This window comes from Pezoporus flaviventris, unplaced genomic scaffold (genome assembly GCF_033815535.1).
Source record: "Pezoporus flaviventris isolate CSIRO_AGI_PZ_B2104156 unplaced genomic scaffold, CSIRO_AGI_Pfla_v1 ptg000009l, whole genome shotgun sequence".
NCBI lineage: Eukaryota > Metazoa > Chordata > Aves > Psittaciformes > Psittacidae > Pezoporus > Pezoporus flaviventris.
In genome coordinates this window covers 3,243,767-3,269,991 of record NW_026892557.1, presented here as the reverse complement: position 1 = coordinate 3,269,991, position 26,225 = coordinate 3,243,767, and the positions used below count along the sequence as shown (strand labels likewise).

The 26,225-nt window shown below is 45.8% G+C and overlaps 1 protein-coding gene across 2 annotated transcripts; it reads left to right on the top strand.

Annotated features, from left to right (window-relative positions):
* The first annotated feature begins 2,265 nt into the window (after positions 1–2,265).
* On the top strand, positions 2,266–25,558 carry C1QTNF12 (C1q and TNF related 12). 2 transcript variants are annotated; one of them, XM_061450219.1, is made up of 9 exons: positions 2,266–3,185; positions 3,875–5,128; positions 14,069–14,188; positions 15,017–15,128; positions 15,350–15,531; positions 20,246–20,354; positions 20,994–21,084; positions 22,646–22,724; positions 23,315–25,558. In XM_061450219.1, exons 2-9 carry the CDS (start codon positions 4,958–4,960, stop codon positions 23,411–23,413), a joined length of 963 nt encoding a protein of 320 aa, XP_061306203.1. In that variant the 5' UTR covers positions 2,266–3,185; positions 3,875–4,957; the 3' UTR covers positions 23,414–25,558. The 2 variants fall into 2 exon arrangements, with proteins under 2 accessions (XP_061306203.1, XP_061306202.1); XM_061450218.1 differs by having other exon boundaries at positions 2,266–3,688.
* The last annotated feature ends 667 nt before the right edge of the window (positions 25,559–26,225 follow it).

The following is a 26,225-nucleotide window of genomic DNA, read 5'->3' as shown; positions in this document are numbered from 1 at the left end:
CTTATTTATAACTGTTTTTTAATTTACCTCTTTGTGCTTCATCAGCTTTTGTGGAAGGAGGAGTGCCAGGTGGATACAGTTGCGTTGTATCTTTCCTGCAATGAGAGGGTTTTCAGGATGGCTTGTCAGGCTGGTGTATCTCCTCTCTCAAAGCACATGGACCTGTAGCTGGGGCTGTAAAGCCCCATAGATTTTAGTGACATTCAGACATGCTTGTGTTCTCGCAATGCCTTTTATTACCGTTGACATCGCCTACAGGCAGCAGCTTAGAAGCAGTTCTTTTTACGGAAGTTCTTTTGTCCCCATACATGAAGACAAAGGCAAGGAGACCTTGCCATGGTGCATTTGCATCTTCCGATGTTTTGCATTTACCTAACCAAGGTAGAAGAACTGGAGATGTTGAATAAAAGGCATTTTATTACGTGGCAAGAAGGTGGCCTTAAGGAAGGTGGGGCTCTTGTTCTTAGCAAGTGCCACCATTGGAAACAACAAAACTTCATTTAAACCCTGAACATGCTCTATTTATTTTGAGGGTTGGTTGTATTTAAGAAACAAAACTTCCAGTTGCGGTTTCTCTTTAGTACCCTGGGTTCAGAGAAAGACTTGGCAGTCACTTCAGGTGCCATTGCTTGAAAGCTAGAAGCTGAGTGAACCCTTCCTGCTACATCTCCTTGCCTTTGGTAACAGAAGAGTTATTCCCTTCTGTGTAGGTTTTACTCTTTGTTCTGTTTAGTTTTTACATTCATGTTACCAAAGTCATTAGATGCGGGAAACCATTCTTTGCCATGCAAAAACTGTGACCATGCCCTGAAGCACTGCATTATTTAATGTGGTACTAAACTAAAAGCTGTCCCTCGATATATGATATTGGAACAAATGTCTGGCCCTTTACTTTCATGCTGCAATTTCTGTCATCTTGTTACACACGGGTGGGAGGGAGGTTTTGCAGCTTGAATCCAAAGCATCTCAGTGGTCACCTTTAACAACCTGGATTTATGGATAGTCAGAACTTCTCCCCCCCCAAGTTTCAAGGTCACAGGAGTTCCTTCAAGCATGTACTGAGGAGTAGAAATGACTGCATTGTAAAGCTGTTTGTTCATAATAAACATTCATGATGAAATTTATACTTTCTGTGGGACTGTTTTGGGGGAGGAATCATTGCGAAGCAATCATATATATATATATATGGACTGTAAAACAAAAGCTGTGGCAGCACTGCAACAGGGGGCTTACAATATACAAGATGATGCTTTTCTTGCTGACTGGAAAAGGTCAGATCTTACTGTTCAAGGCAGAAATAACCATGTTTTCAGTGGAAAACTCATGTGCTCACAGGAAAGGGAGGCTGTTGAAAACGACCTCAGAGCATTCACATTACATTGAAAAGACTTTGCTGGGTGACGGCTGAGGATGTTTTACTGGGATTTACCAAGCACCTCTTATTGTCTGTGCCCTCAACAACGTCATTTCACACCTTGGTTCTCCAAAGAGCCTGTTGCAAGATGTTCCCCCATGATGTTTCCAAACAGCTCGGTGATTCCATAGGTTTGCCACGAGGTGGCGTAGCGGCCCCGCGGTCGCTGATGGCTGGGCTAGGTGGGGAATGGGGGGGGGAATGGGATCATGGGGTGCAGAAGGCAGCTGGAGTGGCCCTAAGCTCTTGTTCTGCCTTCCCAAAGCTGCTCTTATGTCTGCTGGCGTAATGAGGTCTATTCTAACAGCTTTTGTGTGTATAACCTGATGAACAGCTTGAGTTTGTGTTGGGAAACTTCACACCAAAACCAAAGGGATTTGTGATGGGAATACTCTAAACTTTTATCTGCCATGAAGCGGGAATGTGTGTGTCAGTGAATGACAACGTGCCTTCTACTTTACTGGCTTAAAAATCACAGTCTCTGTATCAAGGCTTAGGAACTGTTCAGTATATCTACAATGGGCAACTCCAGGAAAATCCTGGCTTTTGACCTTTTCCCCTTTGGATATTATCCTTAGCTTAGGTAAGGTTTATCTTGGGTAAAAGGGGAACTGCATAAGTAGAGACTGACAGATCAAATCACAGCTTTGTTGCCTGACTATTCAGTTTCCTCCAGCTTTACACACGCAGTGTTTGCAAACCCTCCATTTGGCTTATTGGGCAGAGTTTTGATGTGTAAATGTGGCTTCTTATAATACCTTCCCTATGTCAACTCTTTCCTTATGCAGAATTGATGTTGTTACAGTCTTTTAACTATTCCTATTATTGCTGCAATGGTGCTGAGCTTGGAGAAGAAACTATTTGTGTTTTCAGTCACTTTGAGATCTTGGTTTGCTGTGCTGTGAAGTGCAGTGTTGGCCTATTGCTGCTTGTAGTTGTAAATGTGGATGGAATGTTGTTCCTGGATTAGCAAGACTCGGGTGCTTGGAACTGCTGCAACTTGGATGTGAGAACAGCAGCAGCAAAGTGGAGTTATCTACAGATAATACAAATGCTGAACTGAAGGTTGGAGGGGAGGTAACCACTGTGCTGGCACTCGTTTCAGCCCAACAGAGAGAAAACTACGCAGCTGGGGGTTAGATACAGCCACTGCTGGGCCATCGAGTCACTCTGCCTTGTGCTTGCAAACATAGTTTGGATTCATTCCCTTCAAGTGTGAGGATTTAGTCTTGGGATTTGGCTCTTGGAATGGGAGAGGAGATGTTGCAGACCGGCAGCCCACGAGAGCCATTGCCCCATTCCAGCTTTGAATGTCATCCCTTGCCATGGTGTGTGGATCTGTCAGGCTGTTTAGCTGCGATATGACAGATTGTCCTATTAATGTGTCATCAAGTGCACTTTTACAAATTCATGGCTTGTCTACAAGTAACCTGAAAAAAAAGAGGCTGAAGTAGGAGAAGGCGCCAAAGAAAGTTAAATATTATTAACAAATAAAGTCTGCCACGTAGTTTTGATGGAATGTGAGCTCTTGGGGGATGGGTGATAGGCTGTTAACTGTTTAGGGGCTGGGTAACCTCCCTTCTTACTCTCTCTTCTCTTTCCCAAACTCTGTTTCTCCCAAAGGATGCTGTAAGACAAACCCCAGACTGTGTTCTGCTTCTTCATGTTGTGCTTGGCTTGTCCATGCCTCAGTTTCCCTGAGCTGACACATACCAGAGCTGTTGCTCCTGATCCAGTGAAGTCCTGACATTTACAGCTTGGATTACAGCAGGTAAAGGGAGTATTAAACAAAGCAAAGCTGTTGCTTGCTGGCTGCATAAAGGACTTCAAACTATGTGAGCTTCCACCTCTTATCATTCTTGGACTTCCTCATGGTCTGACCTCAGAGACATTCTTGCATCACGTTCAGTATCTGTAGAAGGAACAGGAATGTTGTAGGTGGTGGGGAACTGACAAAGATCTGCCAAGTGCTTCAAGATCTCCCTTCTGAAATGCTCGTAGATGTGTAACCTTGGGGTTTCTGTTACATTCAATAAGGAGCCCACCCTCCTGTAAAGGAATCAGCACCCACTGAGCCAGCATCTGATGAGAGCAAGGGGAGATGTATAGGACGCAGCTAAGGAGGGTGTAAAGCAGGAGTAGTGATGTGTCCATGTGTGGGGCGATGCTGAGTGCATGTTCCAAGCCACATATTTTTAGCTCTACCACACGCTCACGTAGGGTTTTACAAACTTCCCAGAAAAATGGTGATTTCCCTGCGATACCGAAGGGGAGGTACGGAACAGGGCTGAGGGGAGGGAGCAGGGAATGGGCATTGATTTAAATCTGCCTGGCACACGGGCCAGCTCCACTTTATCAGTGAGTCTAATAGGAATGTGAAGAGAATAGGCTTGACAGCTCATTAGAATGTGATCCCTCCTCCTTTTTTTTTCCCTTTTTTTTTTTTTCCCTGTCTTGAAGTTGATGGAAACTCATTCAGGAAAGGAGTACTTCTCTGCTGAGGTAAAGCAAAAGCTGAGGAGGGTTTTGCCAGTGTGCAGCAGGGGAAAGGAGCAGCGAGAACAATCTGATGCGGTCTACAATGAGAAGTACCTGAAACCTTCCCTGGTGTGAGGGGAGATGGAGATGAGAAAGACACAAGATTCTACATCCTGACAGCTGCTTGTGGCATCGGGGCTTGCTGCTCATTAAAGTGAGGATAAACTCAGCTAAAGAGGCAGAGAAGCTTGACTTGGGAAAACTTTACCTGTTCCTCATGGACCTGGGTACATCCCCAGATTCTTTGCTTCTCCCTGTTTTAACTTCAATGATACAAGACATTTGTTTTCCCTTTAGAAGGCTGAGCGCTGGGCTGTGATGCTTTCAGCCTCCTCAGGAGAGCAGTGGCTGTAGCAACTTGGATTACAGTTCCTCAGCATCTTAGAAGGAAAGGATGAGGACTTGTCCCTGAGGAAAGGGAAGTATTGTTCAGGAGAGAACGGATGGAACAACTGCAACCCTGCTTGGAGCTGAACACAGTGCTTCAAATGATAGCAAGTGAAATCTCCTGTTGAAGAGCAACAACCTAACAACCCCCTAATGAGTCTGTGTTGTCAGCTCCGGCCTGACCAACTCTTGCCCTGAGCAATTTGACTTCTCTGGGTTTCATAGTTGAGTGCGTTTTAAACGAGTCTGAAGACTTATTGGGGGCGAGGGGGAGCGCCACTGCAAGGTGGGTGGCAGGACTTTCCAGGGCCTCTCGTATTTATGTAAGCTTCAGGAGGCTGAATGGACTTACCTCTTGCTTCGAGTGAATCCAGATTTCCCAAACAAGTTTATCTATACCATTTCCATGTGTCCTGCTTGAGCAGAGATCGCTCCAGCAACCAGCGCATCCGGGCGTGCTGCTCCTTTGACACTGCAGAGCCCGGAGGATCATCTTTAATATTCCTGACCCTTTCGGTTGTGTTTTAGAGAGCAGCCTTGGGTCTATTCCTATTGCTGGTGGTGAAGGGTTTTGTGCTTGGAGAGTGCCCTTCCTGCCTTGGCCCCTCCCTTTCCAAAATGAAGGGGTGCACCTGGGTATTTGTGGCAACTTTACTTTGTCAGCAGTTTTGCTTCTTCAGAGTTACAGCAGCAAAGAGAGAGCGAAAGATGAAGAAAGAGCCTAACCAGTACACAGAGCCCTTCAATGCCACCCTCTCGAACAGCGAGGAGCTGCACGGGCATCCCAAGGTAAGTGTTTATGTGCTGTCAGCACTGATTTCTGGCAGTAATGTGATGCTGGTTCCTTTTATCTCCCCATCTTGCCAAATTCTACTGGATTTTAAAGAGGAACGTTCTCTCTTTTGCCTCTCTGTGATTGATTTTCTTGCTTCCTGGAGCAAACACTGGAATATACAGTTTATGATTAGAACTGATTTTAGACTCTGCGTGGCTCAAGTTCCATAGGAGCTGAGTGAGTGTAAAGACTTTTTGGAGTAGTGTGTCAACTGTATCCTGTGCAGAAAGAAGGGATTAAATAAAGGCAAGTGGCTATCACAGTACAGTAATGATCCTGGGATATTAATGCATCTCTTCCTTTGCTTTTTGAAATGCTATTTCAGACTCAGGTAAACACAGTACTAACATCTGAGCATGCCTGAGCTTTCCCTGCACGGCACCTTCCCCCAGACAGGCTGTGGGGATTGACAATTAGAGAGGCATTTTTGCTGTAGGTGATCTGCTTAAGGTGATTGTGGCTCTTTAGGAAAGGATCCAGGTGATGCTGCCAGTGTGCAAGTGGCAAGTGTGAGACTGTGTGCAGGACCCCTCAGTGCCTGTAGCTGATGACTTGCTAGGCTCAGTGAGTGAATGGCAGGGTAGGATCCTTCCAGTTACGTGTTTAGGAGGATCACCCTAGGCTGAAAGCTGCAGAAAAAATCCAGTCACTTGATGTGAGCCCCCAGAATCCTACAAGATGAACATTTGCTTAGGAATAGGAGAGGGGGGTTGGGAATTAAAACCAGGATTAAGAGCAGGATGCAAAGGGAGACCACAACACTGAGAAAGAAGGGAGTCTTGCCTATCACACAGCACTTTCTCTCTGTCCCTCTCCCCCCCCTGCTCACACAAAAATGTCCCTTGTTTCGAATGGAGGTGACCTCTAAAGCATGACTTTGATCACCAGCATTAGGGCTGGCAGTCACTATAGCAATGGAGGAGCAAACCTGTCAAAAAGTGGGGCATGGCAGAGGGGGCAAGTTAGAACAATTGGGCTGCCATGGTAAATATCCTGTTCAGTGCTGTTGTGAGAGTAATTGGTTAAGGTTGGGCAAGTCTGGGAAACGGCCCTCTCTAAGAAAGCTGGCTGCTGCACTTACAATTATCATTAGGGGACTGTAAGCAGTGTGTCTTCAGCTCATTTGCTGTTGTGTGTTGCAGGGCTCTGTCAGGACAGGTTGTACAAATGCTGAGTTCTTGAGGTGCTCATAATCAATCACTTCCTTCTCCTCTCTTGAGAACTGTTGCGGTCTGCTTTTGCAGAAGGGGCCAGATCTGTATCTGGTGCAACTCAATTTGTCTATTCTGGAATTAATTTGGCTTAATGTGAAATGCATTGCAGAATATAGTCTGAGATATACATATGCAGAGTATGTTCTGATTGCAGAAGCAAGCAGAAACTGCTCCTGGTGCATCCTCCTGCAATCATACGTACGTTAGTGCTAGGAGAAACCCGCTTCTAGTGGGCACCCATTAAACCTGACATTGTTTGGAAGCTGCAGTTTGTGTGTTGAAATAGTTTGCTTTAAAATATCCATGGCAAAAGTTTGGCTGCAGAAGGAGCTGGCGAGTTCAGTGAGGGCAGGTCCTGTCCAAGGAGAGCATGACATCAAATCTTTGATGGAAATGCTTCTTAGATCTGCTTGATATCCACTCCCAGTTCTGCAGTGTGAACTCTTCTCCTTGGAATCTATTTCAGGCTCTGATTAAGTACTGCCTCTAGATGTGACTGTATTGTATATAAGCTAAGGGACTATTTTACATACACTGCAAATGCAGGGCTTAAGACTTGCCACCACTTCTGGGGTAAATGACAGTTGCCATTTACACCAAAGCATCCCAATTTGTATTCACTAAGGGAAGAAGTAAACTGGTAGTGAAGTAGTGAAGCTATCCTTACCTAACCTATCAAGGTAAAGCAAGGTTGAAAGCAGTTCTCTGTGGAGCACTGATCTCTTTGAGCCTGGAAGGTGCTTCTATGAGCAGTTCAGCTTCATGACAGGATTCCCTGCACATGGAAAGGGAAACAGCAGCAGTGTCCCATGTCGTTTCTTACAGCACACAACAGGAAAGATGGAGTTTCTATGGCCCTGTGCAGGAACAGTTAAGGCTGTTGGAAGACTCTGTTGCCAGCTGGTGGGTTTATCAAAGCAGAAGGAGCAGGGAATGAAATAGTAGCTGAGAGCAGTGATTCTTATTCATACTGAATAGGTACACGTGTTTTCCTTCTAATTAAGCAAAGCAATTTGGGACACATTTCCCTTGGGAATCCTTTTCAAATAGGAATGGAGAAAGATCCCCTTTAACATTCACAGTGCATGAGTCACAGTGACACCTCTACCTAAAACAGGGAAGCAGAAGTCCCAAATCTCCTGATAAATCTGGTATTCCCAAGGAAATAGAATGTTGGGGTTTGTTTTTAAGGCTTTTCTCCAGTCTTATCCTTGCTGAGTTGCTATCAACGTGATGTGCACATGAGACTTTTGTTCTCTGACACAGATGGACTAAGAGAGAAAGTGTATTTTACTAACAGGGGTTCAGCAGTAGGAGATTGTCCAGTGGTTATATAGGGTTGACACTGATCACGAGTTACCATTTGATACCTGAGCAGAGGGATGAAAGATGGAGTCAGCCTCTTAGTGCCCAGTGAAAGGACAAGAGGCAGTGGGTACCGATTGAAATACAGGAAATTCCACTTAAATGTAAGGGAAAAAAGCTTCTTTACTGGGTCAAACACTGGGAAGAGGCCATGGAGACTCCATCCTTAGAGACAGTCAAAACTTGGTCCAGAGTAACCTGCTGCAGTTTGTAGTTCAAGTTTCATTTGCTTTGTGAGCCTTCTGTCCCTGTTAGCTGTCTAGGGCTAGGTCCACCCAGTTTGTTACTTAAATCTCTCTCAGGGTGTTTTGCTTCCAGTTGAAAATAGCAGCTGATTCAATTGCACTGATTGCACTCCTCCTCAGTAAAGAGCTGTCAGTCCTAGCCTGAAGTGTGTGTTTGCATGTGGAATTGAGTATTTTGGGGCCTGACAAGTGTTAAAGCCATGGAAGAGACTGGACTGTGACCTGTCTGTAGTAGAAGATGGGTCTTGTTTTGTATCTGTCATCATTGTCAGTCTTGCTCTGGCATATCAGGAACAGGAAGGGCTATGACACATGCTTCCTAGCAATTCCTTGTGGCCCATGTAAAATAATGTTGGATTCATACACTATCAGTTCAGTGCTTGGTCTCATTTCCTAGAGCTGTTTATAAGATTTTTAAATCTCTTTGTTAAATTGTCCTACATCAGATGCAGTTTTGTGTGTTAGATGCATTCTGCTGCACCTGCTCTAGTGGTGCTGTTCAGTTGCCTTTCTATGGTGTCCCTACAGACAGAACTCTCCTGGTACACCCAGGAGTGGCACTGAGGAACATTGAAGTACAGCTAACGCATCTACAGACACATCAGTTCCTCACCCAGAGTAGCTCTTGCTCACATAAACTTGCTCACATGTTCCATTAGATCCATTAAATTCATTATGGATGTGACCACTGAAAGCAGTTTGTGTCTAAGTGGAGGGGGGAAGCTGTTTGAGAAAGCCATTTAGAGGAGTGAAGGTTATTTTTTCACCCCCAAAACCACAGTGGGAATTCAGGTGGGAATTCCATTTTGGATTTGGCTGAGATGCCAAACCTAACACTTCTGCTCAGGGGAAAACCTTGAGAGGGCTGTAAAAACCACAAGTGGTCAGGACCTTGGTTTTACATCTCATTAATAACCAGGACTGTGTGTAACAGAAGTTATTAGCAGCTGCCATAGGACTTCAACTGCTAAACTCAAAAGTGCTCTGTTGCTTTTTAACCTGTTCCAAGTCAAACACACAACTGAAATAAAGAATCTGCTCCTAATTTCATCACGCAGCTGACAAGACTCTTGCTGGTGTACATCAGGTGTAACAGCTTGTGGATGAAGAGAACTGAAATGCTTTGTCAAGTCCATTCTGTGTCTGGCAACTGCTTTGCTATTGAGCAAATAATTACTGAATGCAATTCCATCACAGATGGACAAATGCATAGAAAGCTGAGCTAAACATGCAGGGTGGTAACTTCAGGCATAAAGACTGTGATTTTGTGATGCTTTTAGGTGTACAGGCTTGCTCCCAGGTAGCTCTGTCTTCATTCTTTTATCTATCCAGACTCTGAAATGAGTTTTACCCACTTCACTTTGTTTTTTAGCAGGGATGCACACTGGATCCCAGTCCACTTCACTGTGGTTTCTAGCAGGGATACACACTGGATCCCAGTCCACTTCACTTTGTTTTTTAGCAGGGATGCACACTGGATCCCAGTCCACTTCACTGTGGTTTTTAGCAGGGATGCACACTGGATCCCAGTCCACTTCACTTTGGTTTCTAGCAGGGATGCACACTGGATCCCAGTCCACTTCACTGTGGTTTCTAGCAGGGATGCACACTGGATCCCAGTCCACTTCACTGTGGTTTCTAGCAGGGATGCACACTGGATCCCAGTCCACTTCACTCTGGGTTTTAGCAGGGATGCACACTGGATCCCAGTCCACTTCACTCTGGCTTTTAGCAGGGATGCACACTGGATCCCAGTCCACTTCACTCTGGGTTTTAGCAGGGATGCACACTGGATCCCAGTCCACTTCACTCTGGGTTTTAGCAGGGATGCACACTGGATCCCAGTCCACTTCACTCTGGCTTTTAGCAGGGATGCACACTGGATCCCAGTCCACTTCACTGTGGTTTTTAGCAGGGATGCACACTGGATCCCAGTCCACTTCACTGTGGTTTTTAGCAGGGATGCACACTGGATCCCAGTCCACTTCACTGTGGTTTTTAGCAGGGATGCACACTGGATCCCAGTATCCCTGAATTTCAGGAAGGTTCAGCTACAGTTCAGGAATTTCTCAGGATCCAAACTCTGTTTCTTGACTGTAGATTCCTGCTGGTAGTTCCTTCCATGCTGGCTGAATCCTGGCCAGAGCCTGTGTGTGTCTCTGGGCAGTGCATGCTGTTCTGGGAGTTGGAGCCTGTGAGAACCACAGGTTCTGCTTGTGTACAGCGGTCGAAATTCCAGCTCAACTTGTCCTTTAACTGGGAGGAAATTATGGACAGAGGGGGCTCATCAGTTCTGGAGGGACAGATGCCATTGTGATTCCCAAGTGATGGCAAAAGGCCTGATTGAAAGTTCATTAAAACTTGCTGGCAAGGCTGCTGTTGATTTTGGAGGAACTGCTCCAAGTGTTAAGGACTAAACCTGATTTCACCGTGATTAACATGAGGATTCCTCCGTAGGAGACAATACCCAGCAGCCCAGCAGGGACAAGTCCCCTTTGCTGGGATTCCAAAGCTGTTCTCAGCCCTCCCTGATACCTGAGTTGGCTGCGAGGTCTCTCTGGCTGCTGGAGGCTGCTGCTGCCAAGAAAAATAGAGGCTTGCATGCTTATTGCTGGGATTGCTCATGCATGCCATAGTAATTAAATAATAACACCACAAGGATGGAACATTCATTTTAACTGTCAATCATCCTAGGGCTGGAGAAACCGGGGAGTGCCATGACTGTCTTGTAGAGGGATTTGTAATTCAAGCAAGCCACTGGAGAGGGATGGGGGGGGTTATCCATTGATTTTGCTGGGATGTGCCATCTGGATTTCTTTTTCCTCCTTGACAAGATGTCTGCTCTGGCCTGTTTCTTCACAGCTGGAGCTCCAGAAAGGCTGAGGACATCTGTTTGTCTTCACAGCTAATGGTCGGAGCTTGCCCGTGATTGCTGGCTTCTGCTTCTAGCTGGCCTGGTTCCTTGCTTTTTAGTGGAGGGGAGTTCATGCCTGACTTGCAGCCTGCTGGAAACCAGGAATATTTGAGTGGTCTATTCCACATCCGCAGCAAATGCTGCATCCCCGTGCCTAAGACTCTCTTGGTCTTGTGCTTGCTGTGTTCTGGAAACTGCAGTTCTGAGTTCCTGCCACATGGGCCGGCCTTTCTGAAGGACAAACTGATGTTACTTGCCTTTCCTCAGCCGTTGTTCTGCTGTTTCTGCTCCAGCACTGAGGGAATGCTCCATCCTGCCCGAGATGGGTGCTTCCAGTAAGAAGATGCTTCCTTCTGTGCTGCACTGCAGCTTCGCCACAGACCTGTCAGTCCCGGTCACTGGGATAAAAAGGCATCTGATTCCTTTGGGTAAAGCATGGGCTGGCTTTTACCTGCTTTAGATTTATGAGCTTTGTTAACTTCAGTGCTCATAAATAGTGATGCCCTGTGTGGTGATGCTGCACCCATCTGCTTTCAGATGAAGTGGGGTAGGAAAGAACAAGCTTTTTCCACCAGAAACCATTAAACCTCCACAGAACTGATACATATATTCCATGTTTGTTATAGACATAAGTTGCACCTCGTGTGCTCTTCTAAGGACTTGTGCAAGCCTTGTGAACATTTGCCTGTGGACTTGATGTTTCTGTGTTACAGTAGATGGAAAGGAAAGGGCCTTCTCAGCCTGTCCTATGCTTCACACAGATCTGCAGTCAAGCATTCTGTGGCAAGAGTCTAATGCTTTATTGCGGTGACTAATCCCACAATACCTGGGATTTCCTATGCTGCTCCATTTACATTACTTTCCAATGGGATTTTGGAAAGCTATTTAAATCCTGGGTGTGGTAAGTATAAAAGGCAAATAATAATTTAGCTAAAACAATGTACTAGAACCCCTTGACTAAACGTGTGAATTAGGGCTGTCTGTAAGTGTGCTTCTAAACACAAAAGGGCTGTTCAAGACTGATTCTGGTACAGAATGCTGTTATGAATAGTTTGTCTTGCTACATTTGAGCAGGGGGAGTGTGCACAACCATAACTCAGTCTCTCATTAACTACAGTAGAATGCATGCATAGTATCATGAGGTATCTTGGGATGTCCTTGCTGTGGCTTAGAGCACAGACATGAGCTACTCTGCAGCCATATATCTGGAGGGGAGGATAAGGGGACTGCCTGAATAGAGCAATTCAATAGTAGATCTTGCTGTGGGTTGTGTCTGAGCAGTAAATCACCTACGACTATTTGCTGAATAGAGAAGGTCCGAGTTGGCTTCACAGAGTTTGAGGCGGGTGCTTAAGGAATACCCTTGCTCAGCTCACAGCACATCTACTTCCTGGGGAGCTGCTCCTTTTCTGCTGCTTTGTCAATCATTTGTTCAGCCTGTTTGAAGCTCTTTAGTTGTGATCGCATCAGCTCAGAACAAGTGCCTTGTACTACCCCGTGTGCCTGGACGCATGCCAGAGAGAGGGAGCTTTCCAGGCTCAGAAGCATCAACATTCCTTATAACCTCAGACACAACTCCAGCAGACTTCAGATTTAACTTCAAAGCAATTCAAGCTGCATGGCTTTTTCATAGCAGATCACACAGCCGGGGCTCTTTTCTCCTGCTATAGCCCTGCTATTTCCACCTCACATTTGCAGTCCTCCTTTGCTGCTTCTAAGTGGCACTAGAAACGTTACTAAAACTCACTCTGGTACTCTGAGAAGTGGCAATGCTTTAGGGAGCCAAGTGGGACAGGCAGTGAGCAAACGTAGCTGTGTTTGCTAATCTGGCAGCACTGGAAACGCCTTGCAAGGTCACTGGGACTGTTAAGGCCACTGAGTATAGAGCTGTGATGTTCGAGCTGCGGCAGAACTGTCTGGTGCTGTCAGACCTAGCAGGAGCTTAATACTCAGGGCAAACACTTTTAGACCTGGAAAGTGCCTTTGCTTCTATGCTTTCCCCACAACCAGCTTGTTTTCTTCCTCCCAGATGGTGATAGATCAATATTGACTTACATAAACTTGTAAAGGCCTAGGAATCACTGTAAATGTCACTCTTGTGTTGCTTTCCTGCTGGAATTCTCCTCTCTACCTGTTCTGTCTCACCAGGAGAATTAAAACCAGGTTTATGGAGTGAATTCCAGGAGTTTTCACTAGGCATAAGGTGGGGGGGGGGGGGGGGGGGTGTGTGTTTGGTTGCTTGTTTGTTTTATGGATTTTAAGTGTTCATTGCAGCTTTTCCTCTCTGGCTCTTTCACAAATGGCTCTCAATACTTCAGCATAGTTCATGGAACCCTAGGGGGGCTTGTGTGCATTTATCCTCACTGTGATGGGCATCTGGGATGCTTATGTGTCAACAGATTGGAGCCTGCAGAGTTAGCATTTCATTGCCCTTGGTAAGAGCATGGCAGGGCATTGGTAACCAGTGATTTCTGGTGCCTTTTTCAGGTTTAAAGTTACAAGTTCATTCTAACCAAGTTTGAGCACTGTTTGATCACTTCTGGTTGTCTCTGGGAGTAATGGGAATGAGAAAGTCTAATAGGAAGTGGACCCAAATTCATAGACAGACCCCCTCTTCTACCCAGGCTCCGCTTAGAAGGGATCCAGAACTAGGCAGTGTAATGTCAAAGCTTCTCTAGATACTTTCTCTATGGCTATGGTATACTTCCAGAACATAGGAATGGGCAAGGGAGTTAAATGTGCCAATGGACAAACTGGCACTGACGTGGACTTTGGTTGTCATTGTGAGCTCTTTTCTTTCTGTGTGCACATTTGTCACTCCACAGCCTCTGATTTGAAAGTTCTGGAGCATTTCAAGGTTTTCTGTACATTTTAATCTCCTGTATTGCTTGATTGATCCAACTGATTTGTATTGGATGTCAGTGGTGAACAATCCCTGGCATCTGGGCAGGTTTTCTGTGGTACATAAGAGGACTGTCAGAGGGCTGAGAGTCTCAGCAGCTAAAGGTCCCTGATGTACACCGGCTCCCAGCTCCTTGCTCTTACTGGTTCCTTCTGGTCTGGAAACTTTGCATTCTCTGAATCCATGCGATTCAATGGGATACAGAGGTACAGGGAGCTACAGTGATGTGGGTCTTTGTTCTTGTTTCTCTCTAGGTCCTAGAATCTCCAGATCCTCGAATCACAGACCCACGGCGGACCTGGATCTCCTTTGTTCACCGCCCAGATGATGGCAACACCTCTAAAAGGAAATGCAAAGGCAAAGACAAGAAACTAGTAGGTTATTGCTCTGCTGCCATCAGCTAATACATGTGCACTGCAGCTTCCCTTCCTACACTGATATGCAAGGTGTTTCCTATGCTCCAGCTTTTGCCTGGGTGCTCCTTGACCATATGTGCACTTTTAAAGTGCTGCTTTTAATGATCTCCTTCTATTTCTGAGGGAGCTGATAGGCAGGAGTGCTTCCATGCAGGCTTACTGCAGTTTCGTTGAGGAAACAGGAACTTCATCCATCAAAATAGCCCTGATAACACTGTTGTGTTCATGCCTCTAGTTTAAAGCTTTGAATGAACTGTTTCATTTTTCCCAAGAGCTCTACTGTTGCACCAATATTCATGTATGTGACCACTGTAAGCAAAATATATTAATATTAATATCTATATTAATATCTATCTAAGATATTAATATATGTTATATTAGTATCTACCCAAAGTGTAGCTAGATGGTTATTCTGGTTAGAAAATAGAATAAGAAGCTTAAAGGCCAGTATGATTTGGTGCTACAAGAAGATACAGAAGCAGCAAACTTAGTGTTGTGCCTGTTGTGCTTCACGCTGTATAAAGGTACTTGAAGAACCAGTTGGTGTTTACCTGAGCAAAGTTTATCCTCCTACATAAAGATGGGAGTGAATTCCAAGTGCTGGAATTCACAGCTGGCTGGAGACCGGCTTAAGATTTACTGCATCAGGCCTATCTATAGTTGAACTGAGAGTATTGGGTGCTGCTCACGTGGCTGTAGGACCGGCTCATGGCTGAGAGTGTTCTGGTTCTATCAGTGCAACAGCCTGCTTCTAGTTCACCTGTGTTTCTTTGGTTACTTCCTTAGCGTGGCCTTGTTGGACCCCCAGGACCTCCTGGTCCCCAGGGGCCTCCAGGAGCACCTGGTGCTGAAGTCACCCGGGAAGTCCTTCTGCAGGAGTTTAAGGAGATACTGAAAGGTAAAGACTGTGTTTTGTGCCGCTGTGAGCTGCCTCTTTTGGTGAGCACCATGGCAAGTGAAGAACTGGCTTTGAAAGCACTCCCCTATCTGGGAATCAAAAATGTGACAAAATGTTTCCCCATTGCTGCTTAGTTCAAATTGAAGAGTTAAATGCAGAACTAATGGCTTCACAGACCAGGCTCTTAAACTAAGCCTTTCCTATACCTTTTCTTTCCCCAGAAGCCATTGAGCGCCGAGCATCCCTGGCTATTTCAGCCCATCCTAGCCAGCTGCCTCCCCTCCTGCTCTCCTTGGAGGAAGTTTCGGCCCACAGACGTGTCGAGGAGGCATTCCACTGCAAGCTAAAAGGACAAGTCGTTGTAGACAAGAAGACCCTGGTAGAACTTCAGAATTTCCAGTCGGTGAGAAGGGATTACAGACTGAACCTGTGCAACTCCACAGCAGCCACTATGCGTAGATCAGCTGTAGTCCCCCTCGTCTGCAAAGCTGCTGGGTGGCTCTGTGGCTAAAGGTGCTTCCTGAAAGGGCAGACTAATCCCTCAGGCTTGGATACTATGAATACAGTGCTGCCTTTTCTGTGATTGACAGAAGTAGGATCTCATATGGTGATGTGACATGGTTTATTAGTGATGGTCTTGGCAGTCCTGGGGTAAAGGTTGGACGTGATGATCTTAAAGGTGTTTTCCAACCTAGTTGATTCTATGATTTCAGTGCTGAAGCTCACTGCAGTTAGATGGACATTTAGCTTCCTGACAAACCCAAGAGGCAGCCTTTCCCCGCCTCTAGCTGAACCTCATTACAGTTCTTACTGAAGTTCTAACAGGTCTGTGCAAGAGAGGGCTGTCTCACAGGTCCAAACAACAGTCAGGTTTTGTTTCAGTTAATGATGGAGAAAGACTTGTCCATGTCTGCCATTAGTGTGAAGGAGCTGTTTCTTGTTTCAGTGCACACCCTGTTTAATTCCAAAGTAATGTTTAGATGTAGAAAAATGGCAGAGGCAGACAGAAGCCATTGGTTATGGATTTGTGAGGCCAAATAAGAGCCCAGACATCATTTTTTTAGATAGACCAGTCCTGATGCTCAAATTCTTTACTTCATATCTTATAGAAGACTAGCAAATATTACCTCTATAATTTCATTACAATCATGTTATAATGATGAGCACACTACCAGGGGATGCTGTAGGTCAGCATAATCACTGTTACAAGCAAGCTGTTGAATCTGCTATTAAAACTCTTACTAACCAGCTGCAAATAGGGCCTGAATCTGAAGTACAGATGTTAAGCAATGTAATAGCTACAACCAAATAGTTCCTTGGTAATTGAGGGGAATTACTCCAGACTCTGGAGTCACAAAGACTGTCTAATAGCGAAAGGCCTTCAGGTATGTGGTTGCTTTTGTGATGTGCTAAGAAGCGTTTGAAGACTATGAACAGGAAATATGGCTTTCCTCAGCAGGGTTTGTAACAGTGCCCATGTAGGAAGGTGCTGAGCTTCCCAGCTGCCCTGAGTCCCATTTTGGAAGAAGCTTGCCCAGCAGATCCTTTCCTATGGAGCAGTTTTGCTGCTAGGACCTCTCCCAGCTGCAGCACTAGAGGCAGTGGTTATGTTCTAAACAAGGTGCTTTCCTGGACCTTTCCCAGATATACTTATGGAAGCCTGGTTTGACAGCACTGTGGGTGCTGGCATGGAGGCAAGATTGTACTTGAAGTGTGGGCAGGGCTAAAGAGATCTGCTGCCTCATTAATGAGGAGGGAAAATGTGAATAAAGACATCTCAGCAATCAGTGTGTAGGCTGATGCTTCCCATGCTTTGTTATCCCATGCCTAGCTACTTTCTAATTGCTCCTGGCCCTGAAGCTGCTGTGGGAGGGCTGGCAGGGCTCTGGATGCCAGCCTTTCATTTCAGCTTTGGGACAAGAAGTGTCTGGTTTTAGCTTGTGCTCTGATATAGGGGAATTTGCAGGGAGGGAGACAGTGGATGTTCTTGCAAATATGAAAACATTGGCTTTGAACAGTCCAAGGGGGAGAGAGAGAGATAATTCCTTTGCCTCCATTGCGTCAGTTTAATAGTGTGAAGAAGCCAACAGTTTGCTACTTCTCAGTGCAATGATAAGGATTGACTCTAATTCCTGGATTTGGACCTTACCCAAAGCATTCTGAGATAGTGGAAAGACCCTGTGTCAGGATATCACTTCTACACTGTCATTTGAGGATGGTGTCTAAGTCACTCCGACCTTGAGTACGAGTGCATCATGGTTTTCTCATCCTCCCATGCTAAATTTCCTCCAAGAATATTCCCTCCTTCTTTTCCTCTTGGTCTCACAAATTCCTTGGTATCTGGAATGAAATTCCCCACACTTCTTCCTCCTGTATCTCATTGTTTGAGGTTTCTAACGATTGCCTCTTGAAAGGCTTTCAGGATGGTACTTTACCCAGCCAGGATTGAAGTAACTGCAGCCTCTGACATGCCATGGAAGTGGGGTTTATCTGGAACCCAGGAATGTTACTGGAATCACACCATTTAAGATTAAGGTGGTCCATGTGCTTTGCAGTCCTGGTTTCTCTAGTGCCTTAAGGTCCAGCTAAATGTCTGCCTCTGGCACCTGAATGTTATTGCTGCTTCAGGAGAGTGGAGCATCCTCTGCACATTGTGGCTGCTGTGCAGGCACAACTGAGCTGTTTCCTTATATACCGGCTAAGTCAATGCATTGCTTTCCATGTTGTTTATTACTGAGAAGTGAAACATCTCAATCCTCTGTGCATGGTTCCCATTTTCCACCCAGAAATAAACTACGGAGTGCACGAGGAAGATGAACTGAGGAAGAGAAGCTGGCCTTGTACAGAATGGCTGTACATAAGTCGTTCGTTTGCTGTTGGTCTGCTCACTGAAATGACTGTGTGCAAGTGGTTAGCTCGCAGCTAGAAATCCCTGCAGTGTTCGAGGCAGCAAATGCAGCAGGAGCTCTCATTGGCATGGGCTTTAATGGAATCTTTTGCCCAGAGAACCTCACCCTGCCTTGTCTATTTCTCTGAGCAAAAAGAATAACAAAGCCACAGAGGGCATGAAGAAACAGGAATGTTTTATCAGTGATAATTTACTGGTGCCTAAAATTGCCTTCCATGCCCAGCCAGTGGGTTTGGAATTATGCTGCTGATTCTGCTAATAGCTGTAACAAGAAAGGAATGAATTAACTATGCAGTGCAGCTTTACACATACAGGGCTTGGATCTGCTCTTTCAGTGAGATAAACCCAAAATACCATTGCCAAAAATGATGATGTAGTGATAGCATAAGAACAGAATCAAGCTCCTTCCATAGTCTTCGTTGTTAGGTTAGATGATACATTGACCATATGTATATGCAAAGAAAACAGAGCTCCTTTTTTGTTATATATATGCACATGGGCATATACATAGTCTAGTGTGAGGCATCCCTGCCCATAGCAGAGGGTTGGAGCTAGATGATCTTAAGGCCCTTTCCAACCCAAACCATTCTATGATTCTATACATCAGTGCACATTGATAAATATATAAAAAAGTATATAAACATATGAAATGTAGCTGTTCTGCAGCTCATTATCACTGTTTTGCCATTATACTTATGGGAGGTGTCCCTGCTGTTGCAAACATGGATATATTTTCCCCACCATCTGCATACATAAATCATTTCCAGCCCTATGAAATATTAAGGCTTCAGCTAAATCGAGTGAAGAAGGAATTTCTCTTTGAGCCTTGCCTGGGATTTGCTGACTCAAGGCAGGTTAGTCATTGCACTCCTTCTACCATGTGGTAACTCTATAACAAACACCACCAGACCCAAATATGTGCAGCTTTACTTCCCATCAAAGAGAAAGCTAAGGGTGTTAATCCTACCCTGCACTGTGAAAGCTCTCAATTCCTGGCTGTGATGAACTAGAATAGCAAACAACTTCCTTCTAGTACTTGAACAAAGGTGTTCCACTATATTTTTAGCCTAACAGCACCCATGGCAACACTGCTACAAACTTCACCCATGTCTCAGGCCCCTTTCACCACCTAATAGCGCAAACCATACTCAAATGCTGGGTTATTATGTGTTGTGCATGGTTTTGGGGTATTTGAACCAGGTTTGAACAGCTCTTCTGTGCCTTAAGCCCAGTGCAGAGCACACCTCTCAGGACAACGCTCACACTGCACAGAATGCCCTTGTGGTGGAAGCAGAGGCTGCCTAATGTGCTGCCTTGGCCCAGTGAAGCTGCTTCTCCACCAGCTCCAGCTTCAGGCTGAATCTGAATCTGAGGCCAAAGCAAACAATAAACATTTCTCCTCGAGTTTGTTTTAGCCCGAGTCAGATCGTGGGCTGTGAGTTTGACTCAGAGCTGCTTCCTGGACAGGAGGAGATGCTGCGGGGTTTTGCTTATTCTGGAGAACCCAAAGCTAGAACGAAATGAAACTGAGTATGGGATGTGTAAGGATCCAAGCGGTTGTTCTTCAACAGTATCAAAGCTGCCTGACTTAGACCTCAAGTGGGTAGAGCCCCATAGGAGTGTTTCCTCTGTACTTGTGTCACAAAACAATGCATAAGGTCCCATTTTTAAGCCTGGGGACACTGCTTGGCCCCATCTAGGAAGTGTTTGGGAGCAGTAGGGATCTTTTGACTCATGTAATGGGAGATCATATAATGCTCCATCCCTGGCAGTGCTCAAGGCCAGGTTGGACAGAGCCTTGGGTGACATGGTTTAGTGGGAGGTGTCCCTGCCCATGGCAGGGGTTGGAACTGGATGATCTTAAGGTCCTTTCCAACCCGAACTATTCTATGATCTTGTGTATCAGAACAGCAGTGGAGGCTAGAAGCCAACAGGACCAGCAAAGCATTAGGGATGCAGTGAGCACAGTGAGTCAAGATGGGTTAGAAGAGCTCAGCAGTGAGCAAAAAGAGCATCTTCATGTCTCATACTGATCATTTTGCCTCCTGTGGGTTCCAGAGGCTGAGAGAGAACCCATCTGGAAGGTGTGTTCTGGGGAGACAAGGCAGTAGCTTTGTTCTCATGCACGTAAGCTTGTTCTTTGTCACGGGCAGAGGTGATTGTTGGGGTGCTGGGCACTTGTTCAAGGTCTGCTTTTCCCATCTTACAGCCTCTGGCCAAAGGCGCTTTCCTCCGGGGGACAGGACTGAACCTGGCCACAGGGCGTTTCACAGCACCCGTGTCCGGCATCTACCAGTTTTCAGCCAACATCCACATTGGTGAGTGGTGCCCACAGAAACCGATCCTGTACTGCTTGAGAGGTGCAGGATGGAGCCTTGCAGAACTCTCTGGGTCCTGTCTGATTTGAAGCATGGGTAATGGCAGTATTTTGCAGTGAGCTCTCCCGTTGGTACCATGGCCCAAACCCCTGTCCTTAGAGCTGGGTACTTTCACAGACTGAATGCCACAGCAGGCTGCTCCATGCAAGCCAAGCACATAACACTCCCTATGGGTGATATTCATGTGTGGAAGTTACAGCTTCAATGGACTACAAGGGGACAGCCTGCCTCATCATGGTCTTCACCACGGGCTGCAGGGGGTTGGACTAGATGACTAAATGACCTTTAAAGGTCCTTTCCAACCCAAACTATTCTGATTCTAAGCGTGTTATCCCAAAGGTGCTACCACCATTGCTGATTTACTTGGCTTTGGCCAGTGGTGGGTATGCATTGAGCCAGCTGGCATTGGCTCTATCAGACACATAGAAGTTTCTAGCACCTTCTTACAGAAGCCCCCTCCCCAAACAATGCCATGCAAACCCAACCACGAGCCATAAGATTCATGGTGTCTCTGCTAAGCCAGACACCAGCAACTGGTGCTCTGTGATGTGCTTATATTGCTTCTACTGCTTCCTTCAGATCACAGTGAGCTGAAGAGTAAAGTCCAGCTCCGAGCCAGAGACAACGTCCGAGTGCTGATCTGCATCGAATCCTTGTGCCACCGATACACGTGAGTTACAACAACGCTGCCGTGGCAACTGGTTTCCTCAGATGGGCCAATGATCCAATCAAGTGTGGAAATCGGGTTCACCAGCAGTGAATTTGATATGATAAATGCCTGTAGAACTTCTCTGAGGAGAGATTCCATCTGGCCCTTAGCTTTTAAATGTTTTTTTTTATGCTGGTTTGTAACTTTTCAGTGCCAGTTGTTCTAAATAGCTGAATACTGCACATCTTGAGAGAAGTGTGAATGAAACTGGATGTAGCTGAAGATGCTGAATGCTCAGCTATCATCACGAACAGAATGAGAGAAACACTTCAGATTAGTGCCAGAGGTTCAATTTTGATGATTTCAGCTGCATCCTGTATGCACCACAGCATCTCACTCATGTTGCCATGGAAGTGCTGCAGTGATGAGGAGAACGAATAGGTGGAAAATAGAGGTGAACGACTTAAGTTTTGCTTCCCTGTTCTGGTGAATGTGAGCACAAGAGTTACCTGAATAGCAAGATTCCTTGTGGGGCCATGGAAAACTCCTGTGCCTTCCTCATTGCAGGAGCTGAAAGCTCTTAGAATCTGCTTTTAGCATCAGCAGATTCATTGTTGTCTCTGAGACACCTCTCGTGTGGTGGGTGAGAGTGTGACTGGTCTGTGGCATGGAAGGAAGATGGGTTGAGGGATGAGAACCTGTCTGGACAGACACTGCTGGCAGAGGCTGAGCTGCCTGCCACTGAGGCTTGTAGAATTTCCTGGGGATGTCAGCACACACAGTCATTCATTGAGGGAGCTGAAAGAGCCCTGAGGGCTTTCGGCTGAGAGAGATGGAAACTGGGAGGCAAGGAGACAGTTGGAGTAAAAGAGATTAATGGTGGGAAGTTCCCACCCAAGCCAGGCTTTTGGCAGGATAGGACACACGGATTGTGCTCTACAGTCAAGGTGGTGCCAAGTGACTTGCTCTCTTTGGGCCAAATTCCCCTACCTCTCATGCATCTTATTTCCTTGCAAGGGGGCTGGAAACAGCACGTTTGCACTTGCTAGGTTTTGTCACCATCACTTCATGGAAAAAAGTGAGGAAAGGCGTTGGATTTCTTGGGAAAACAACTAGATCTGCTGCCACTGGCTGGGCAGATTTCAGAGGAAGCAGGCATGGAGCTCTGCGCTTTCATACTGCTTTGGAGCTGTTGTGGCAGTCAACAAACTGGGATAACTGGTACACAGGGAAATCTAAAGGGGGTGTGCAGCACCTCTTCAGGGGTAGGGGACAGAGACTATAGGACCTCCAGAAAGGCCTCTGTGAAAGAAGGTGGCTCCAGCTGAGTTCTGCATTCACAATCCTGAACCCTCTGTAGGTCTTCCATTAGACCTACCATGAGGACAAGGTTCTACTGTTCTCTCTTCAAGGCAGTTATCACAGCTAGAATCAGGTCAACATTCCACCTGCTTAGTAGAGATGGGCACTAGAACCACCAGGCCCTATTTCTAGGGAGCTCATGAGACTATAGTCACTCCACATACATCTGTTGTGACTTCCTGAGGCGTTTAACCTGTTGTTTTCCTTTGCTACTGTTTAGGTCTTTGGAAGTCATTGCTGGTCTGGAAAGCAACAGCAAGATCTTCACTATCTATGTCCATGGCTTACTGCAGCTGCAGGTAAGCCTATGGAAGCTGGGAATCACTGTGCTAATTTGCTTGGCAGGCTGTGTCGTTCTTTAGTGGCAAGGCTGAATTCCCACCTGGAGATGGGGAAGACTTTATTAACCTTCTTTCTAAGGTTAAAGAAGTTAAAAGCCTTACCTGGGGTGATTAGAGAGAATCTGGGGCAGCAACAGGAACAAAAGCCAGACCTGTGTTAAATGTTCTGATTTCAAGCTACAGAGGTAACCTTCCCTCTAAGAAATGACAGTATTCCATTGCTCACATCTCCCCCAGCATTGTCAAGGTACAATTCTACTTCCCATTACATAGAAAGGAATCTGAAGCATGGATGACTTACTTGGCTCGTCACCCAAAAAGATGCAGGTGCAGTAAGGATCTAAGTAATAAACCTATAACACAATTACACATCTTCCCCCAGGTCAAAGCTGCACTAAATGAACAGGTCAGATCCTGTTCCCAGAGCCACAGAAAAGTGCAGGAGACCCCTGTGCTTAGTCCACAGTAGTGAAATGCTTTCCCCCTCTACCTTTTTACACTGGGATGAACTGTCAGATACTTTCCTTTCCCTCTCATTCCCTCTGCAGGCTGGCCAGTACACCTCCATATTTGTCGACAACAGCGCTGGAGCCCCCATCACCATCCAGAATGGATCTGATTTCATGGGCATGTTAATGGGTGCATAGCATCGTCTGCAGCAGGGAAGGATACGGATTAGAGCCTTGCAGTGTATATTTGACTGAAGAAACCTTTACTTTGCCTCTTGAAGACTGCTTCCTGTTGGCATCCTTTTAACCAGGCAAAGAGCCTTTCCCTTCACAGCTACTTCAGCTTGCTTTCGGAGGCTTTTCAAGGTCCACACCAGTTCATTCATCATAAAGAATACACTTTTATCATTCAGAAATGAGGTCTGTGATATTGAATTTGTGCTTCACCAGTGCTCACTGAACAATAGGCTGAGGTTTGGCATTTGTTACGTTAGAACACAATAGCACTTGTAATCAGCGTGTCTTTTGGGATTGACTGTGTGGTGCTTGAGTTTGTAAATGAAGGATTGAGAGGGGAAGTAAAACAGTGACTATATTCTATGTGTTGGGGAGGAAGGAGACAAGGGTTTGCCAGCAAAACCGCTTTTTACACTCAGCTGTAAATGGTACAAGCCCTCTCTCATGTTCAGAATTGGATGTATTGACAAGTAGTATGTTGAATTCTCAGACAATGCCTGCTTCAGAAATGGGAATCCAAGGGCTGAACTCTTTAATTGTGGTTCTTTACATCTAAGTATTGCCTTGATGCGATTGATGGAGTGAATACCTCGCTGCCTGTAAATTTGGGCTTTATGAAATGGTAAGGCCAATGGCACCAGTTCTAGCAGGAACTCCCCTACTTGTGTTCTTATGTTTTAGTAAGATACACGTGTGGGTTTGTTAATGTGTCAAATGCATCACACTGGTTGTCAAAGCCTGGCAAAGGCAGTGGGGAGAGCAGCCTTGGATCAGGTATGTCATCTGCTTGGTGCTTGTTCAACTGCAGGGGAACAGTGGCCGGGATCACAGGGAGTCTGTCTAAGCTCTGCTTGGGTTAAAGTGCTCACAAAGACCATCTAAAAGACCATCCGGTGAATGTTCCTGGATGTAAGCATGTGAGATCCAGCCCCAAAGTGTTCTGCATACAGCTCCAGGATATAAAGTCCTTTAAAGAGAGTAAAAGGGTGTTGATGTTTCAAGGTGTTACCCAAGATGCGGTAACATCCTTGTTGTTCAAAAACCCCACTCATGTAATGAACCTCTGTAGCTTTCCCATCCAACAGACCCCTGGCCCTTGTATTGATCCAACAGTGCCACAGTGTCATAAATAGGTGGTAGCAAAGCCCAAATTGGAGTCCAGATACTTGTTCTGGAATGTCTGCAGGGAATGGAGCACATCCCTTTGATCACTGTGCTCCATTTTTATCAATTACAATATCTTTGTGCAATGAAAACACACACTGCTGGGGCCAGCAGGAGGTGTGGAAACAATGTCATCTATTGCTGGGTCTGCTGTTCAGGTTGATCAACCCGTGATGTCCCTACAAGCTTCAGTAACACTGCTGATGGAGTTGGTGGTAAGCAAAGATGTCTTAGTTCAAGAGCTGTAAACCAGGCATGAAACTGGCTTTTTCATCTCCATTATAAATACCTTGAGACAGATCTTTAAGGGTGCTAAATGGTGTTTTTTTGTCCTTTAGGAAGAACATTCAAGTGATGCCTACAGGAAGAGGAAGGGAGAGGGTATGATCAGGGTACAGGGAGTAATCAAGTAGTGCTGTTACACAAGTACACACGGGTGAATTCGCTTTCTAATCAAAGGGATGTGGCTGTCCTAACTGGACCTGTATGACTGTCTAAAATACAGCAGCTATCAATGTCCATATATTCATTCCTGCTCCACAATACATGCCGGAATTCCTATGGATTTTTTTGTGGTACACTTTGGGGAGAACATGCTATTTAGAGGCACAGCAAGTAGCAAGAGTCATCATTTCTGGAGCTTCAGGAAGCAATGTAACACATGAATTCATCACTAAACCCTATCAATAAAGATTGGCTTTGATGGAGTAAGTGGAGTAAGGGCACACAGCCCCTATCCCAGCATGTATTACTGTATGTTGTACTGTGTATCTGTAATAAATGGGGCTGTTTCCTGCACGACTTGCAGCGACAGAATCCAAGTGGTGTGACATGCAGCATATGTTGTGTATCTATAGGTGGGTTTGAGCCAAGTCTCACTGTTGAGTAAATCAGAGTTATAATATTTATTTTGCTGTAGAACTAAAGCTGTTTGTCACACTTTGGTTTGGGATTTGTGACTTATTTCTCCCCCCTTCTTTGCTGTGTTTTACTCTCACCATCTCCTTAGTAGGAGACTAACTGTTCTGCCTTTGTACCTCTTCTCCCTTATGTATATAAGAAGCGCTGTCCCCATGGGTGCTTCCCCAGTGTACTAGGAGCTGCTGGAATGCCTGCTGCCCCTTAAGGAGCTTTCTTCTGCATCACCAAAGTCTTTCAGCCAAAAGACTCCTATTTCTCCCTTCTTTTCCCTCTTCTTTCCCCATTCTTTCCCCTCCCCCCCCCCTTTTCTCCCTCCTATTCCCTCCCCTATTTCCCCCCCTATTTTTTCCTTTTTCCCCTAATTTTTTCCTTTATTCCACCCCACCCCCCTTTCTTAAAGAGTCTTTTAGCTCTGAATGCTCCCAGGCCTCAGTTCTCTTGTACCTTGGCTCTTCAGCAGCACTTAGTGTAAGTATGAGAAGGTCTGACCAGCAGTCAGATGGGTCAGAGGGGTGGAAAGAGCCCTGCAGGGAGCTGAGGCTGGGCCTCCAACCCCGTGACTGATGTGGACACTTGGCTCCTGGCTGGGCTGTGCCTGGGACAAACACTGTGCAAAGCTTCTGTGCTGTTTGGAGTGAGGAGATTAATGGTGTGCGAGGCTGCTCCTCTCTAGGCATTACATTTATAG